The following is a 17,822-nucleotide window of genomic DNA, read 5'->3' on the forward strand; positions in this document are numbered from 1 at the left end:
CCAGTCACTGTACTATGATAATGTGTACAAACAAACCCACACAGAAACGTAATAACAAACTCACATACACTAATTGACTCGCATGTGTGACGCACACACGCACAGTTTCACATAGACAGAATGCAGCAATAATCAAATGGGATTCCCGTGATCCTTCTAAATATAGTCCCCAGAAGCAGTCTCTTTTCCTTCTATCTTTGTCATCCTAGTCTCTACTGTGCTGTTCCCGTCGTCTCTCCCCTCCCCCCCATCACACGGCCCAGTGATATCATGAAAATGCAATTAGCGAAGAAAGTTGTGCTTTATCGTGTCGTCGTGGGTTGCTAGGCTACTGTCACTGCGTACACTTAATTTTGGCTTCATGTCATAGTGTACGACATATACGTAGCTGTAGCAGCATCCACAGTATGAAGAGTCAACAATGATAACTATTCATTAAATTAAAGTGATTTTACCTATCACGTATAGGCCTACTGTAGGTGAAAATGACAAAATGTGTGATAAATATAAAAAAGCTAAAGGGATATATTACTTATACTGATCCTACTGTATAAACAATTTTATATATGTTTTTTCCAACTCAATTGGTGGTTTGCTTTTCAACGTGGCTCCGTGACGTCATGTTGTAGTTAGGTTTCGGTGGTCACCTCACCACCGCAACCACAGTTCGGAACTGGTTCTGAACCCAAACGGTTCCCAAACGGTGGAAAAGGGGCCTCTGTGAACATCCTGTTGTTATTTATCTGTACACTCCACCGTAGTGCTGATATAATTAAGTGACATTATTCCGGTAGTGTCTCAGCCCTGCGGTCGCTTCTCGCCTTTAGATCTAGACCCTTATTAGATCTTTAACAAAAAGGTTGACTATGGAGATACCCTAGTTTCTGATAAATGTATGTTGCTATTTATATATGTAGCTAAAATGAACATTGTGCAGCGCCGAAGCCAGAGTTCATGTCCTTGATCCTGGCTAGCTGTGTGTTGTCTGCACGTCCCATGAGAGTATACGTAGCTCCTGGCTAGCCAACCGCTGATGAGGATTCCAAAATAACTTTTTATCTATTTTTTTTGGACTTAGTCATTGGGTCACACTCCAACAAAACAAAAACCCTGGCCAGCAACAACAACAATGCTCTCACTGCTGCTCCTGAGCAAAAAGCTCACTAGTATTCTCAATAGTCTATTCCCGAAGGTTTCTAAAGTTCTCCATCTGTTTGTTTTGCTGTGAATACACTTAGGGACTTCCGTCTGGAGATTTGTAATCTCGTATTATTGCCCCCCCCCCCGCTTCTCAATGTCATGGCTTCTATTCCTTCCAACCTTTCTCCTCCTCTTCCATTCTCTCTCGTTGACTGTCACTCTTCTCTCTCCTTCTGCTCCTGGTAGAAATATTGCACTTTTTTACTCATTTGAAAATCTAAAAGCAAATTTGTGGGTTTTGCTGTTTTCTAAATATGTTTTTGCTACATAGGTTTCATACATTTAAAAACTGTTTGTGGCATTCTGCATCAAGAGTTTATACTTTTATACGTTTACTACTTTTGGTTCTTTATCTACATGTTGATACTTTTGTACTTTTACTCAAGTATTTTTTTTAATACAGTACTTTGACTTGTAACAGAGTATTTCTACAATGCAGTATTGATATTTTTACTCAAGTCCACCACTGCACTCCTCTCTCCTTCTGGCATGCGTCTCTCTCTCCTCTGCTGTTCTCTCCACCAGCCATTTACAGTTTGTTTGTTCCTCGTCTTAAATCCTCCCTTCCAACCTTCTCTCATCTCCCTCACTTCTTCCTCCTACCTACTGTACGTACTGCCTGAGCAAAGTCCTTTTTCCTCCTTCCTGCACGTTAATGGAACGCAAACACATCCATGCCAGTTCGGTTTTTTTTCACTCCCAGAATTCAATCAACATGTCTCCCTTGATACGCAGAATACACACCTAATATGGACCTGTGTGTGTGTGTGTGTGTGTGTGTGTGTGTGTGTGTGTGTGTGTGTGTGTGTGTGTGTGTGTGTGTGTGTGTGCGTGCGTGCGTGTGGCTATAAAGATAGGGTTGATAAAAAATAGTTTGTGGTTTGTTTCGTTTAATATAAATAATGTATGTTTTGTATAATGATAAAATAAGTTATGGTTTGTTTTGTATAAGAGATGATGTCTGAGGGAGAAGAGAGTATAAGAGAATGGTACAAAAAAGGAGGACATCAAGAGAGCTGAACAGAACAAAAGAAAGTTGGACAGAAAATGGAGGTGACAAGAAAATAATAAATAAAGAAATAATAAAGAACAAAACAGGAGAGTAGACAATGGGGGGGGACAAGCTCCTCTCCTCCTCCCATCCTCCCATCCTCCCTCCCCCCACTCCCTCTCTCTCTCTCTCTCTCTCTCTCTCTCTCTCTCTCCCCCTCCCTCCCCCCTATCTCTTAGTGGTGTCTCTGCCAGCTCTCTGTTTTTTTTTGTTGCTTTTTCTCTCATCTCAGTTCAAAGCCTTAGCAGCAGCTGCAGGAGCCAGCAGGAGATTTTGCTGTTTGTGGGAAACAGTGGCAGCACAGATCTCAGGAAACATTCAATGTCTTACTGTACTAGCTGTCTAGACCAGCACTAAACTCTTAACTACACGGGCCACTCTAAAACATTCATTTCATTTAAACAGCATTCTATTTTTTGCACTTGTATTTCTCTCTAAGACATGTAGTATACACTCCAACACAACACTGGTATTGTTGTTAAAGTCTCATGGAACAATGTTCAACTCTGATCAGCCACTACGGTACATGAAACTTCATGGAAGATTGCAATGGGAGTTCTCAGACACAAAAGGATTTTCTCAAAGATGTCAACAGCGATGCCAGCTGCACTCCCAACCAACAGGCTGCATGGGATGAGTCCCACAAATGAACACAGTAATTACTAGCGCAAGCAGAGCGCGCAAGTAATGGTTTTCGTTCAGTGCTTCGACGCGTCGTCGTTTGATGTGTATGTCCCGTGGCAGCGTATGACATAATCATTACTTGTGCTTGATATGGCAGTGGTGTCAGATCACATACATGTATACATAGGGGCATTACCTTTAATCCTCCCGACACTAAAACATATCATCATTACGTCACCATCGAAAATCAATTACACTCTGGCATTGGTACATATCTTCATCACGTCATACGCTGCCACGGGACGTATGCATCAAACGACCCAAGTAACAACAGTATACCTATACATATCTATACGAATCTGAGAGCATTCTAGTTTTCTGGAAAATGCTTCTATCCTAGTTTGACCACTTCAAATGCTCTAATCATTTAAAAAAATAAACGAAAATAGCCTATCTACAAGCGCATTGAAAGCTTGTAGATAGGCAATATTCCCTGCGCAACATGTGCCCATAGAAGACATGCTGGCTTCTACAGAATCCAAATGACTGAGATCAGTCGTAGCGACTGAGAACTGTAATCCATGGTCTTACCCCGACAGCTGGGTTTGGTTTGGTTCCAGGACCCGTCCTTGCCACAGAGCAGAGTGCTCCGTCCCGGCCCAGGAGGCTCCGTCATGTGACCAGGGTTGCAGTGGTACGTCACTGTGCGGTTGAAGGTGAAGTCACTTCCTAAGTAGATCCCGTTGGCTATCGGCCCAGGGTCACCACAGCCGATGACTATAAAACAAGTGTGTGGGGGGGAGTTAGGAGGGCGTGGAGAGACACAGAGATATTTCCAACAAGTGATGCAGATCACAAAATATAATACTTTTTACTGCATTTACTATGACACTATGAGGGCTGATATACAGTAAATAAAATGTACTAACTAAATGTACTTATTACTTCCTTGCTTATGATTCTTGATGACTATATCTACGTGTATTACCTTGTGTTGTTGCTTACTGTAAATCGCTCTGGATTAAATGTCTAAATTGTAAATTGAAAATGATCTCCACAAACTGTAAGCCTTCCACATCAAAAGCCTAGGGAGAATACAGATAATATTTTGATCCAAAACCACATCCATCCAAACAACCAATCAATCAGTCCGTGTAAAAATAGTTAACCATCCTTTGGTGGAAATGGATTGGTTATGTCTGCCGTAGAGAGCAGGACAACAAGACGTAAATGTAAAAGAGGCGACCCAAGAACACCTGGGGTAGGACAGTAGAGGGAGGGGCTGAAGACCCTGTGTTACAGCTGGGGTAGGACAGTAGAGGGAGGGGCTGAAGACCCTGTGTTACACCTGGGGTAGGACAGTAGAGGGAGGGGCTGAAGACCCTGTGTTACAGCTGGGGTAGGACAGTAGAGGGAGGGGCTGAAGACCCTGTGTTACACCTGGGGTAGGACAGTAGAGGGAGGGGCTGAAGACCCTGTGTTACACCTGGGGTAGGACAGTAGAGGGAGGGGCTGAAGACCCTGTGTTACACCTGGGGTAGGACAGTAGAGGGAGGGGCTGAAGACCCTGTGTTACACCTGGGGTAGGACAGTAGAGGGAGGGGCTGAAGACCCTGTGTTACACCTGGGGTGTAACACACTGCACTCCCCTGGTCCCAGATGACCAGGGGAGTGCAGTTAGTGCCGAGTTCCCAGTTTATATCGTCCCCGACTTGGGTGGTCCCCGAGTAGGGAGGTGGTAAAAGGGAATGGTGCATTTATATAGAGCCTTTATCCAAGGCGCTGTACAGAGATTGTGCATTACATTCAGGAGCAATTAGGGGTTCAGTGTCTTGCTCAAGGACACTTCGACATCGACTCTGGGGGAGCTCAGGTTCGAACTGGCAACCTTGCAGTTACCATCATCCGGCCACTCTACCCCTGAGCCACCGCCGCCGTGGTGCCCGTGTAGCACTAAGAATTCCACTATAATAATTCTATAATATAATATTACTGTTACTACTACTACCAACGAATACTAAGTACTGCTAGTCCTAATAGTAGAATAGTAGAGGGCGAGCGAGCTAGGAACTGCGCCTGCTCTATCCATCCCCTAATAGCAACACTGTCAATGATACTGCAGCAATACTAATAAGAACAAATAAAATCTATATAAATCCTACCAGTGCAGTCAGGAGGTTGTCCCGTCCACGTTCCGTTAGTGGTGCAGTGTCTGGTGGTGAGGCCCGATGTCTTGAATCCTTCCCAGCATGCGTAAGCCACGGAGCTGCCAAAGGTGATGCCATCACTGAAGACTATCCTGCCCTGGGCCGGGGTGCCGGGGTTACCGCACGATACCGCTGCAGAAACATATTAAATATGCATGATGTATTGTAATTATTAATAATTTACTGCTGTCACTCAAGCCCTTGCTGTTGGCAGTGGTGGAAACTATAATACTCAAGTACTGTACTCACGATAAGTAACATTTTGAGTTATTCAACTTTTTAATACTTTTTCTATACTTCTACCCCACTACGTTTCAGAGGCAAATATTGTACTTTTTTTTACCGCAAGTTACAAGTTACTTTGCAGCTTCTTCCGCCACTGACTGTTGGATGCAGTTACGGGAGGATTACCACAGGACAGAAACGGTCCCTGAGGTTGACTAGAGACCTGGCTAATGTGAGGCAGTTTGGCCATTTGATCCTCAAAGACTGGAATCCTGCACACTGTCTTGACTTACAGAATTGTATTTAAGCAGCAACGTTTTGGTTGCTCAGACCTTTGTCTGACGAAGGCCCGGCCAACCGAAACGTTGCTTTTCCTACTCTTCCGGTTCATTTATCCAACGCACCTGTCCCCCGTCGGTGTGCATAAGGACGGTTTTTTTCTTCCGTGATTGGATCCTCGGCAACAGCTGTGAGCTAGGGACTGAAAATGTGTCTGGTATTATATTCACATCAATCACTGCCACGGGCAAGATAAGCAATGCACTCAAGTGTTCCGGCCTTATCGATCCTCCTATTACTGAAAGAAAGGTTGGATGCAAAGATAAAGCAGAGCACTCCGTGAGATGATCATGGAGAGATGGAACCATTAATTACCAGCTACTCATCAATACCTGTAGCAGGACAGTGGAACTAACTATCAGGCACAAAACCTCGTATCTCCACGACTTCAACTTTTTATGTTGTTCTCAGAGGCCCCTTTTCCACCGGTTGGGAACCGGTTCAGTTCACAGCCAGTTTTTAGTCCATGAGCCAGGCCTCCAAAATATTGGAACGTTGATTATGAATCGAGTTCAGCAATACCATACCTTATCAGTGTTATATGATAACACTTCCACAGGAGTAGCTTTTTCATATTTATCACACATTTTGTAATTTTCACCTACAGTAGGCCTATAGGTGAATAGGTAAAAAAATATTAAGTTCCCCAGTTGATTACTTACACGAAGACAATGCATTATTGTTTTACACATTTTCTCATCGTAGCTTAGTTTTCATTACATTGTCGTCAGTGAAAAATGGTAGTCGACGAACATTTTTCGTTGTGTGGCATCACAATCATTGTAAGTAACCATTTTACTGCACATGTACAGTACTGTACATCTGCAATTTTTGAGCATTAAAAAAGTTCCAGATCTTTTCTAGATCTGGGTCCGCGACCAAATAGAGGGTATGCGCGAGACATAATCATACCCGGAAGTTGTGGGCATGGCGTAAGTTCAGGTGGTTGGTGCTAAGGTGAAAACCAGGTATACTTTGGGCGTGTTCGGAAAAATAGTCTCTCGTTGAAGCACTTTAGTGTTCAGCAGTTTCGTCTCTATCCTTTTATTATGGAAATACTGCACCGGAGCGCACTCGCCTATTAGTTTGCATTGTACAGTGTGCTCAGTGCGCTATTTCCGAACGCGCCGTTAATTAACTGGTGGGTGTGTGTGGCCACATGAAAACAGCGTTTTTACACTTTCTGTACACTTCTTTTTATCTTCCTACTAGTATACCTACCTGATATACTAACTGATATATACTACCTGATATACTAACTGATATATACTACCTGATATACTACCTTATGATCATTGGGGGGAAAAAATGACAGCACTCCATCTTTAATAATAAGTACATTCTATACATTGGAACAGAGATTGTTTTTGTTTATTTTTTTTTCTGTGAAAAGTAAAGGCTTTTTGGACATCCAAGGTTTCCGTGGCGGGCAGCGAGGAGCTTCCCGCTCCAGCAGCCTCATAGTGTCTATCTGTGGTCTCTGGTCTGAACCAGTGATCCATCGATCTGGAGGTGCTGGCACAGCACATCCACTTAACAGGCCAGACAGGCATTAGCAACCAACCACAGCACATCTCGCTAATAGGTTCATGACAGCTGACAGGCATTAACAATCAAACACCTATTGAATGGATTCATTAGTTAGAGCCTTTAGAGAGCTCTGGAGTGAACGGCACGGGCGTGTGTGTGTGTGTGTGCGTGTGCGTGTGTGTGTGGTGCACGCCCGGTGTGCAAGAATGCCAGGCACGAGTGGTGGAAGAATGGAAGGCTTTGTTTCTGTGTGTGTGTTGTGGCATGGTTGTGTGTGTTGTGGTGACATGGTTTTGTGCGTGCGTGCGAGCGAGCAGCATTGTTTATGTGGCATTGTGTGTGTGTGTGTGTGTGTGTGTGTGCGTGGGGGGGGGGGGGGGGTTTGGGTGAGAACTGTTTGTTGGCTCTTGTGCCTCAGTGATGGATGTCTCTTTCTGTCTGAATCAGCCTTAAAACACAATTAGCTTAATGAGAAACAACTCTGGAAGGTCGTAAATAAATGGAACACACGAAACCCCCATGCACGCACACACAGTTTAAAGTCAAATAGATTGACTGGTTGCGTATACAGAACATCAACATAATTGACGTGGAACATGATCTGATAGTAACCAGTGTATCATTAAGAAATGGTTCGGACCTCCACATAAACTTTAAGCATCTGATACTGTAGAGTAGACTGAGCTTCACCGCATTGCCCTGTGAATTTCACTGACACGAAAACCAAATGGACCCATCATACAGGGTCCATTTGGTTTGATTTGTAAACTCCCACGGTTCAAAATGTAACACTGATTTAACACACATTAACTGGCTTATGGCCAGCCTAATTAACAGTGGATTGTGCCTTCTGCCTGCACTATTCATTATGTTTAATTCGTCATTTTAATGCCAATAGAAAAATCCGTGACATACACACACACTATACCTCATTTTAACACGGCAATCCTATAGTATATTATACCCAGTCCTGATGGTGGAGGTAACGTCACCATTATGCCGATTTTGACCAATCTGGCAAAAGCACATCCGGTTTAACGAACCATAACGTCCAAAGCATTAGTAGCTTTGGACTGTGTAGCACTGTTAGATCTCTTTTATAACTAAGTCAAATTAAGTTCTAATCAAGCCAATCATTTACGCAGCGATGCACATAAAGACTGCGAGCGTGCGTGATCGACTGTGCATGTGCAGATTTCGGCCGGTTTTAGGTAGATTACATCCGTTAGCCAAACAAGCTGAAAGTTGCTACATTTTGTTACATTAAGCTCCCGATTACAGGGAATTAAACGATTACGTCAATAACATGACGTAACGTGGCCATGAGGGATTTATTGATTCATTACGTCAATTACGTCAATAGCCATAAGGAGGTGTAATTAACCACTTGAACAGAGAACAGTGGTTCTCAAAGTGCAGCAGCCCAACACTGACCACATCAGCACATTTGGAACGACACCCGTCGTCTACACTGTAGTTCACTCCCACTCCTAGACCAGGAAATGTGTGTCGTTTTCCCCATGCAGGCTTTCCTTTCTGAGCCGAATGCGAAACGAAAATGAAAGCCTGGATACCGACCGAGGCGATTCCTCACCTTGACAGACGGGCTGCGTGGCGCTCCAGGTTCCGTTGTGGAGGCAGGTCCTCTCGGCTGAGCCCATTAGGGTGTATCCCGCCTCGCAGCTGAAGCGCAGCAGGCTCTTGGTTTTGAACTCCTCTCCGCCCAGGCGGGCACCGTGGGGGGGAACCCCGGGGTCCCCACACACTCCTGGGCTCACACCTGAGAGGAGGGAGGGCTGTTATGCATGTACAGCAGTGCTTTTCAACCCTTTTCATTTCAACGTCCATTATTTACTCTGTATTTGTACAAGCTCAAAACGTGTCGATGTAGATCGGCTATTTTAACTTTTCAAAAATGTTTTTCAAAGGGATATGGTATTCAGCATGGACAAAAATCTGCCTCTTAGACCCAAAACCTTCACTATTTTGTTATCATTGGATAGGATTTTGTCCCCAATAACATGCTGTACTGATGTTGGTACCATAGGAGAGATAAAAGGAAACATTGATCAAAATAACAATTCCTCTACATTCTATAATTGTGTAGACTTCTTCTAAATTAAGTAATAATTTTACTCCTAAATCATTTAGCTGGGGACCACCTGGAACCCCCTGAAGGACCACTGGTTTCTCTATGGCAGTGTTTCCCAAATGCTTTATGTTTATGGGTTTCCGAAATTCAGAAAAAATGAATTAAACTATTTTTACATTTCATAATGTAAAAAATAAAACAATTAGTTCAAGTAGTAGTTGATAAGTTCACAATGCATCGGATCGTATTGTGAGCTTGTACACTAGATCGGCTACATTCACAAATAAATAGGCCTTTAATACATATTCTTATGTGTTTTGGGTCCCGGGGATGATGCCAAATGTATCTGTTGAGTCTTGAGCTGCTGTACAGACAAGTATAGAAGGCCTACACGGCGTGTGCGTGCGTGCGTGCGTGCGTGCGTGCGTGTGTGCGTGCGTGCGTGCGTGCGTGCGTGCGTGCGTGCGTGCGTGCGTGCGTGCGTGCGTGCGAGCGTGCGTGCGTGCAGAGTGTACCTTACAGTACATTTAAAGCTGCGCCATATATGCATGTTCTATACTAGCATTAAGGTGGGTGTTACAATATTAGCAGCTTAGTTAAAACATCCGACAGGGGGATTTGTGAATTTAAGAAGCTATAAGCTCTGAGCGGCGGTGAGTTCTCTTGCATCTCAATGAGGCCTCCTGCACGCATGGGGCTGATAGAGAGAGATAGAGAGACAGAGAGAGAGAGAGAGGGGCTGCCGTCCCGCTGAGGGGAGAGCGTTCCGAGGCCAGCAGGGTAAAGCCTGCTGCTTTTCAGCTGGAGAGACAGATTGATGTTGAGTTTGGGAAAATGATCACATGTCATGTTGCGAGGCTTCCCGTAGGATGTGATGCTATACCACGCGCACCGCTTGACACCTTGAGCGACGTGCGTCCCCCCGTTCTCTCCCCTCTCAGCCCCCTTTTTTATAGAAAAACCCACCACGCCAGGTTGGCTATGAACACTCACTCACACACACGTAAGCTTACACCGGGCTGTGAGCGTGTGAGCGAGCATACGCACGTGCAATTCCCAACGTGCGGGCCGGGGCTCACTGGTGGGCTGTGAGGATATTTCAAGTGGGTCCCCTTTGTTTTTGTTTTTTTCCCCGTACGGGAGTCTAATGAGCGTGTACAGGACCATAATCATTATATTGATTATATGATATTAAAAAAGGCGTGCAAAGGCGCCATCGGCGTGGAGAAACATACGTACGGAAATAGGCGCAAAGGGCGCCGGGTCCGTTAAGTGGTCAGATGGGTGGGGGAGGGGGAACAACGCATTTGAGAAGCGCTGCTCTATAGCTCCCAAACTATTTGTCAGTCTTAAAGGAGTAGTTCAACCAAAAAACTAATATCAATTACACACACCATGAAGCCTTGATATCATGGTGATTATGTTTTGTCGCAATCCTATCCAAATATGCCAAATGCTGTTTTAAATCCTATACTGTATGTAAATCACGCTGTGAGCCCTCTCTGTGAGAAGTGAAAAGAAAACCTATACTTATCTATTTAAGCCCCGTCTTATACGCCATCGTACAGCGGTGTCATTCTAAAGTAGCTAAAATAGCCGATCTACAAACTCCCAACGCACTGTGGGAGGCCAGGTTGAAAGTGGTTAACAGTACTGTGACCGAAAGCGTGTGTGCGTGCGTGCGGCGTGCATGCAATCCACAAGCAACCCAGTTGTGAGAAGCTCTGTATGGCTCATCAGGTAATGTTACATAATCACTGCTGTCAGGAAGAAACCTTGTATCTCCTTATTTCAACTTTTTGAGGGGCGCTAGCCCCTCCTATACACAGCTATGGAGATTTCCGTCCTAACACAAAGATTAAATACCATTGATAATGAATGGAGAATTTACGTCACATGTGTCTGAGCAAATTGACATGTTACGTCATGATGATGGACGATGATAAGAGCGAGCAAATCGGCTATTTTTGTCCTACACAAAGATTACATTCCCATTGAATGGACCCCCACGACCCGACTACAGATAAGCAGTTGAAGATGGATGGAGATGGATGGATGGATGGATGGATGGATGGATGGATGGATGGATGGAAAAATGGTGGGATAAAAATGAAACTAGAACATAACTACACTGGATCCACTGGAACACAGGCTATTTTTTCCATTGCCTAACATGTAGCAGTTCTGGACATGCAAGGTTTCAGCCCAACAGCTGAGAGAGAGAGCCTATATTTACCCATAATGCCTGAGAGCCTATACACTGTATATTTACCCATAATGCCTGAGAGCCTATATATATATTATTTACCAGTGCAGTATGACGGCGCTCCACTCCATGTGCCGTCCTCCTGGCAGTGGCGCGTAGCGTTGCCCACCAGCACCCCTCCAGGCAGGCAGGAGTACTGCAGCACTGAACCGTGAGTCCAGCTGCGGGATCCGGACACCAGCGCGTTGGGAGGCAAACCGGGGTCACCGCAGGAGATGGCTGTGGTGAGACACAGGACGGGTTGAGGAGAGGGGGACCGGTGCAGGGTTAATATCAACAGGTCGTTTCGAGGACGCAATCTGATTGGTTGTAACAACCGTGCTTCAGACTCGGTGGCTAGGCTAGCTAGTTTCTTGGAAAGCGAAAATCATAGTTTTAAGGGAAACTGTTGTATAATCGCAAAATTACACTTGAGGTTGTGCGTTACTGTCATTGGAACTTCTGCGCTGCTTAAAGAACTCGCCTTCGGCTCGTTCTTGCAGCAACACAGGCGTGCCATTAATGATAGTAACGCACTGTAACGACTTGTACAGTTTTTGACTCAATAAAGTGTAGCCTATATAAAGAAAAGACAAATCAGAGCACAAGTGTTTGTCTAGAAAAATAGTTTGATCTACAAAAAGGGGATAACTCTCCCAGCTAGGATGGGCACAGTATGTCTCCCTTGCGTCAACACAGATACAAAGAGTGGGAAAGAGAAAGAAAGAGTGAAAAAATGTCTCATGCAGAGCTCTCCTCCTGGGAGCCGTGTAGCAAGCCCTCTGAGCACTGTTGTTATTAATGGTTCACTCTGATCGGTGTCTGGTCACGGTCAGTCACAGCATTCTGCAGTCGGACGCCCTTCCACGGTGGACCTCTGTTTACGTCGCTGTGGAAGTTGGAAACCTGACGGCTAATACCATTTCCAAATCAATAACCTGTGTCAAATGGTTTCGGACCAGGGGATTGAGCGGGACGCGGCCAACATGGAACTGTAGCAATATTGTATTTCTGCCAAATATCTAGTCATCCAATACCCCCCCCCCCCCCCCCTGTGCAATCCTCCAAAACCATTTATCTGAAATGTAATCCTCTCCACGGAACTCACTGTCTCGCTGTTTTCTGTGCTTTGCTCTTTTGCCTCTCTACTTCTCTGTCATTCTGGAGCAGCTGTGCAATCATGTTTTGCATTCCACGGGTGATGTAAAACAACATATCCATCAAACACAGCTGTGTCCAGTGATCAGATTATTTACCGTCCACTTTGGAATTAACACTCCAGACTACTGTGCAGTAACACAAGAGGTGCCCTCAACAGGGATGCCAATTTAAGTGGTTAAACTGGCACAACTTCTTGTTCCCTTATTGTTTTTTGACGGATTTGTCTTCTTCTTCTTCCGCGAAAAATAGCAGTCGGTTTTCGCGCTATATACTCATATTTCGTGTTCTGACTTTTGACCTCTGACCTTTAGTTCTCCCACCAAACATCTCATAGATATGGATATAATTTGTATGCTCCGCCCATGCACCGAAAAGACCTAAAGTGAGTACAAAAGTATACTAAGTATACTAGGCACTACTGTATATATTTTTTAAACTCTTTTTGTACCATTTCTGTCACGTCTGTGTCACTGTTATAGAGCTGCATGATTATGCAACTTATTATGGGTCCATAATGAGATTAGTTATTATAATTATTACCTTTTTTCAGCCGGATAATTGAACGGTATTGCAGTTGCTGTAGCGCACTGTTGTGATTAACCCATTCTGACCGGGCACCCATTTTGGTGTTGGCATCATGTTATGCTTTAGCTATTGAAAAATAGCAGATCTACAAGCTCATATCGCGCCACCGAGTGGCGCGATACGAGCTTGTAGGTCTGCTATTTTTGAAAAATTCGAAGAACGACTGACATTTTTAGAATCTGATCTCAGGTCAGAATGGGTTCATCAGACCAGTGGGTGTCCAGTGGAAACCTTCGTATGAATCTGATCTCAGGTCAGAATGGGTTAAGAGTTGAGCCAGAAGGCAAAGATCTCTGTCTACCGAGAATAAGGTCGCGAATACAAGCGGCGGCCGAAAGTTTTCTTGGATGGGTGGCTGGCATCTCCCTTAGAGATATAGGGTGAGAAGTTCAGTCACGCGAGAGAGACTCGGAGTAGAGTCGCTGCTTCTTCGCCTGGAAAGGAGCCAGCTTAGGTGGTTCGGGCATCTGGTTAGGATGCCTCTCGGGCGTCTCCCTATATAGGGAGGTCCTCGAGGCACGTCCCACTGGGAGGAGACCCCGGGGCATGCAGACCAAGGCGCAGTTGGAGGAAACACATTGACTCACTGGCTTTGGAACGTCTCGAGATCCCCCAGGAGGAAGTCACTAATGTTACTCTGAAGAGGGAAGTCTGGAGCTCTCTGGTGGAGCTGTTGCCCCCGCAACCCGACTACGGATAAGCGGTTGAAGATGGATGGATGGATGGACCTTATTTAACAAACAAAATCTCATCTTAATGCAATATTATTCTTATTTTGACTAAAAGCTAAAATAAATAATGTTTTCCTATTCAGACACAAAGCAGCTGATCGGCCCCGATTTCCGACCACGTGATCGGATCGGGACAACCCTAGTAGAGGGTCATGCCAAATGGCAATGAAACCAGTTTTACTCCAATTGGCCAAAAGGCGGCGCGATAAACTGCTGTTTTTTCCCAGCGGTGAAATTCCCCTTTAATAGTCCAACCAACTCCAAGCAGTCTGTGATGGAACTATAATGTTCACAGCCCCCCATCCCCCCCCTCCATTCTCTCTGTAAACAGCAACCTTCTCATCTGCCTGTGTATTCTGTTCTGTGTATCTCTGTGTATACAGCCTCTCCGTCCGTCCGTCCGTCCGTCCGTCCGACCGTCCGACCGTCCGTCCGTCCGTCCGTCTGTCTGTCCGTCTGTCCGTCTGTCTGTCCGTCTGTCCGTCCGTCTGTCTGTCCGTCTGTCCGTCTGTCTGTCTGTCTGTCTGTCCGTCCGTCCGTCCGTCTGTCCGTCCGTCCGTCCGTCCGTCTGTCTCCACCACCCCACCATCCATCCCCATCTCTCTATCTATGTGTTTCTATCTGCTGCCAGGTAGCTCTCTGACAATAAAGCCTGTCACCCCAAGGGACACACACACACACACACATGCCTCTGGCATCTTTCAATACACATGTAAGCACGGACGCACAAGCATGCATGCACACACACACACACTCACTCACTCCCCTCTGGCTTTCAATACACATGTAAGCATGCACGCACTCACTCACGCACGCATGCACGCACACGCCGCTCATTCTTTTTTATGATTAGTTTCCTCCCATTTTCTCCTCGACTTCCTTCCTTCCACAACCTCTTTCATTCTATCTGTATCTCACCCCAAGTCAGTCAGTGCCTCTTCAAGCTATTTCACACCTAGAATAGCTTTCCCTGGGAAAGACTGTGTGTGTGTGTGTGTGTGTGTGTGTGTGTGTGTGTGTGTGTGTGTGTGTGTGTGTGTGTGTTGTAATTGGTACTTATACTTGCATAACCCCAGTTTTCCATACAGTACCTAGGCAGCGTGGGATTGGTCGGTCCCAGCGTCCGTCATGCAGGCAGGTGAGGAGGGCGGAGCCCAGCAGGTAGAAGCCTCGTTTACAGTGGATCGCCACGGTGACGCCGTAGCTAAAGACTTCTGGGTAACGTAGTCCAGACTGACGCACGCCATTCTCCACCTGACCCGGGTCCGAACAGTTGACCACTATATGACAATACAAACACACACAATGCAGAGATGTCAGATACTAACAGCTTGTGAAGGACATTTTTGTCAGACGTTCTGTTTGGCCAATAATGTTACCAGAAATACTATAGTGAACTCCTTATGTACCTTATGTACCTGTAAAGCTAAAAGAATAACACAAAAAGTCCTGGGGACTTGTTTCCATTGTGGTCATCCTACAGTATATATTCAATTCATCAATTTACAATTTAGGCATTTAGCAGACGCTCTTAATCCAGAGCGATTTACAGTAAGCAAGGCATCAAATACATGAAATTAGTCATCAAGAATCATACGTAAGCTAAGAAAACTATATACACTATAGAGTGCTACAGTATGTCTCCATTAAATGTCTATCTAAATTACATAAGTTGAGCTTTTGCATATGCCTGCCCTGTAGGGTCGTCGAGGCTAGGGAAAGTGCTACGGGCTAAGATGGAGTCTGAAGAGGTCAGTTTTCAGACTACGGTGGAAGATTGGGAGTGAGTCTGCAGTTCTGATTGCAAAGGGAAGTTCATTCCATAGCTTTGGAGCCAGAAGGGAGAAGAGTTTGGGACATGTGGAGCGTTGTCCTGGTGTTTTAGTGAATGCTCATCCAGCTTCCCTGCATTGGCTGAGTTGAGCGCGCTGGAGGGTTTGTAGGGTCTGATCAGACTTTGAAGATATACCTTAAATTGCTTTGAAGGCCAGCATCAGAGTTTTGACCAAAATCAAATCAAATCAAATCAAGTTTATTTATATAGCACATTTAAAAACAACTCTCATTGTACCAAAGTGCTTCACAAATACAATACACAATACAATACAATATAATACAGTGTAGAAGACGTCAATAATAAAACAACAGAAAAATAGAACAGAATAGTCTAAAAGAGAAGGTGCAGGATCATGTCGGTGGTGGAAAAGGTCAGTCAGGAGCGGAGAAGGGGAGAGACATGTGAGATTTATGTCGGGTTGAAGACTAAGCGAGCTGCGGCATTCTGGATCAATTGGAGAGGCTTAAGTGTGCATGCCGGTAGGCCAGTAAGGAGACTGATGTCTGGATAAGGAGCTGGGCTGACTCCTGAGGAACGGTCTAATTCGTAGAATGTTATAGAGGGTAAACCTACAGGATCAAGTGACCGCTGTAATGTGTGCTTTGAATGAGAGCTGACTGTCCAGGACAACATCAAGTATCAAAACATGTATACATCAACATGTATCAAAATTAATGGACAAAGAGCAAATCAGACTGAAATACTTTCTCTCTCTCTCGCTCTCTCTCTCTCTCCACGCTAAAGATCATCATTATCCGATTAGAACTTTTTGAAAAATGTAAATAACGGAGAGACTGATTAATTCGGCCCATGAAAAAAACATCCAGCTATTGCGTAGGCCTATGTTCCATTCACTCGATAGTGTCCCAGGCTGAATGATCAACCTCTACGAGTGACACACACACACACACACACACACACACACACACACACACACACACACACACACACACACACACACACCTTCACATTTCAGGAAATGTAATAATACAAAAATAATAATAACCTGTGTTGCAGTCACGTGTATGTTGAAATCCTTAGAACATTGTGAATGATTTTGCCTTTTTTTTTTTTTTTTACAGAAAATCTTCTATTCTGGGAGTCCCTGGCACAAATCATTTTGGAAACGGACGGGGGTTCTTCTCGACATGAAAATGATTGAGGAGATCCAATCACTGCTGTCAGGTTTTCTAACACGTTTGAGGAGAACCGCTGCTGTTGGGTTTTCTGGCCAACAGCGATACACTCTTCCAAAGAGACAGCTAGCTGTTATGCCTCTCTCTCTCTCTGTTCCGTTCCGTTCCGCTTGGCTTTGTTAGTGAACCTTCTCCTCCGCTGCCCTTTATTTTTTGACAGGTGCTTGAAAAGCGCCTGGACTACATTTGCTATACTTCTCTACTAGCGACTGTACTGACGACCTTAGTGGACACTTTTTCATGATTGGCTGCCTCTAGCCAATGGGAGACTTTACCCATAAAACCCAGTCTGAACGGCATACAAACACATACTCTGCACTACACAAGCTGGCAATTATGACCGAGTCATTCTTGGTTTTTCTTCCTGAGCCTCCATCCGCTCCATCCTTCTCATAATGTCTTTAATTTGGCTTCTGCTGTTCGTTGGGCTCTAGAAATCTATTAATTTCTGCAGTGTTCCATTCTCCTCCAGTGTGTTCTAGTCTTCGCTCTTATGATAAGTCTCTGTTCTCTACACATTCCTGCCCTCATCCCGTCTGAGCACCTTATCCTCTTCTGCGTGTCACATGGGGGGAAGGAAGCTCACATTGAAGTCCACGGGGGACAGCAGTGTGCGTGTGCGTGTCAGTGTGTGCGGGCATGTGTGCGTGTGCGCGTGTTGTTAACACTGTGGGAATAGAGAAGGTTTCAGCCTCATAATTGACAGCTGCTACTGGCGCAAAAACAGAGGGAGGACAGAGACACAAAAGAGAAATGGGGGGAGGGGGGTGGGGTAGAGCGACAGAGAGAGATGTGGGGG

General features: G+C 45.0%; 1 protein-coding gene across 1 annotated transcript in view; it reads right to left on the minus strand.

Moving 5' to 3' along the window:
• LOC308315110 (CUB and sushi domain-containing protein 1-like) overlaps positions 1-17,822 on the minus strand; it is a 694,698-nt gene that overhangs the window by 27,633 nt on the left and 649,243 nt on the right. Inside the window, exons 58-62 of the mRNA XM_080762946.1 lie at positions 15,082-15,270; positions 11,577-11,753; positions 8,771-8,956; positions 5,038-5,214; positions 3,467-3,652 (exon numbers count right to left, since the gene is read on the minus strand). Coding sequence (XP_080619072.1) covers positions 3,467-3,652; positions 5,038-5,214; positions 8,771-8,956; positions 11,577-11,753; positions 15,082-15,270 — 915 coding nt within the window. The remainder of the gene's footprint in view (positions 1-3,466; positions 3,653-5,037; positions 5,215-8,770; positions 8,957-11,576; positions 11,754-15,081; positions 15,271-17,822) is intronic.

This window comes from Protomyctophum bolini (assembly GCF_963924005.1).
Source record: "Protomyctophum bolini genome assembly, chromosome: 1".
NCBI lineage: Eukaryota > Metazoa > Chordata > Actinopteri > Myctophiformes > Myctophidae > Protomyctophum > Protomyctophum bolini.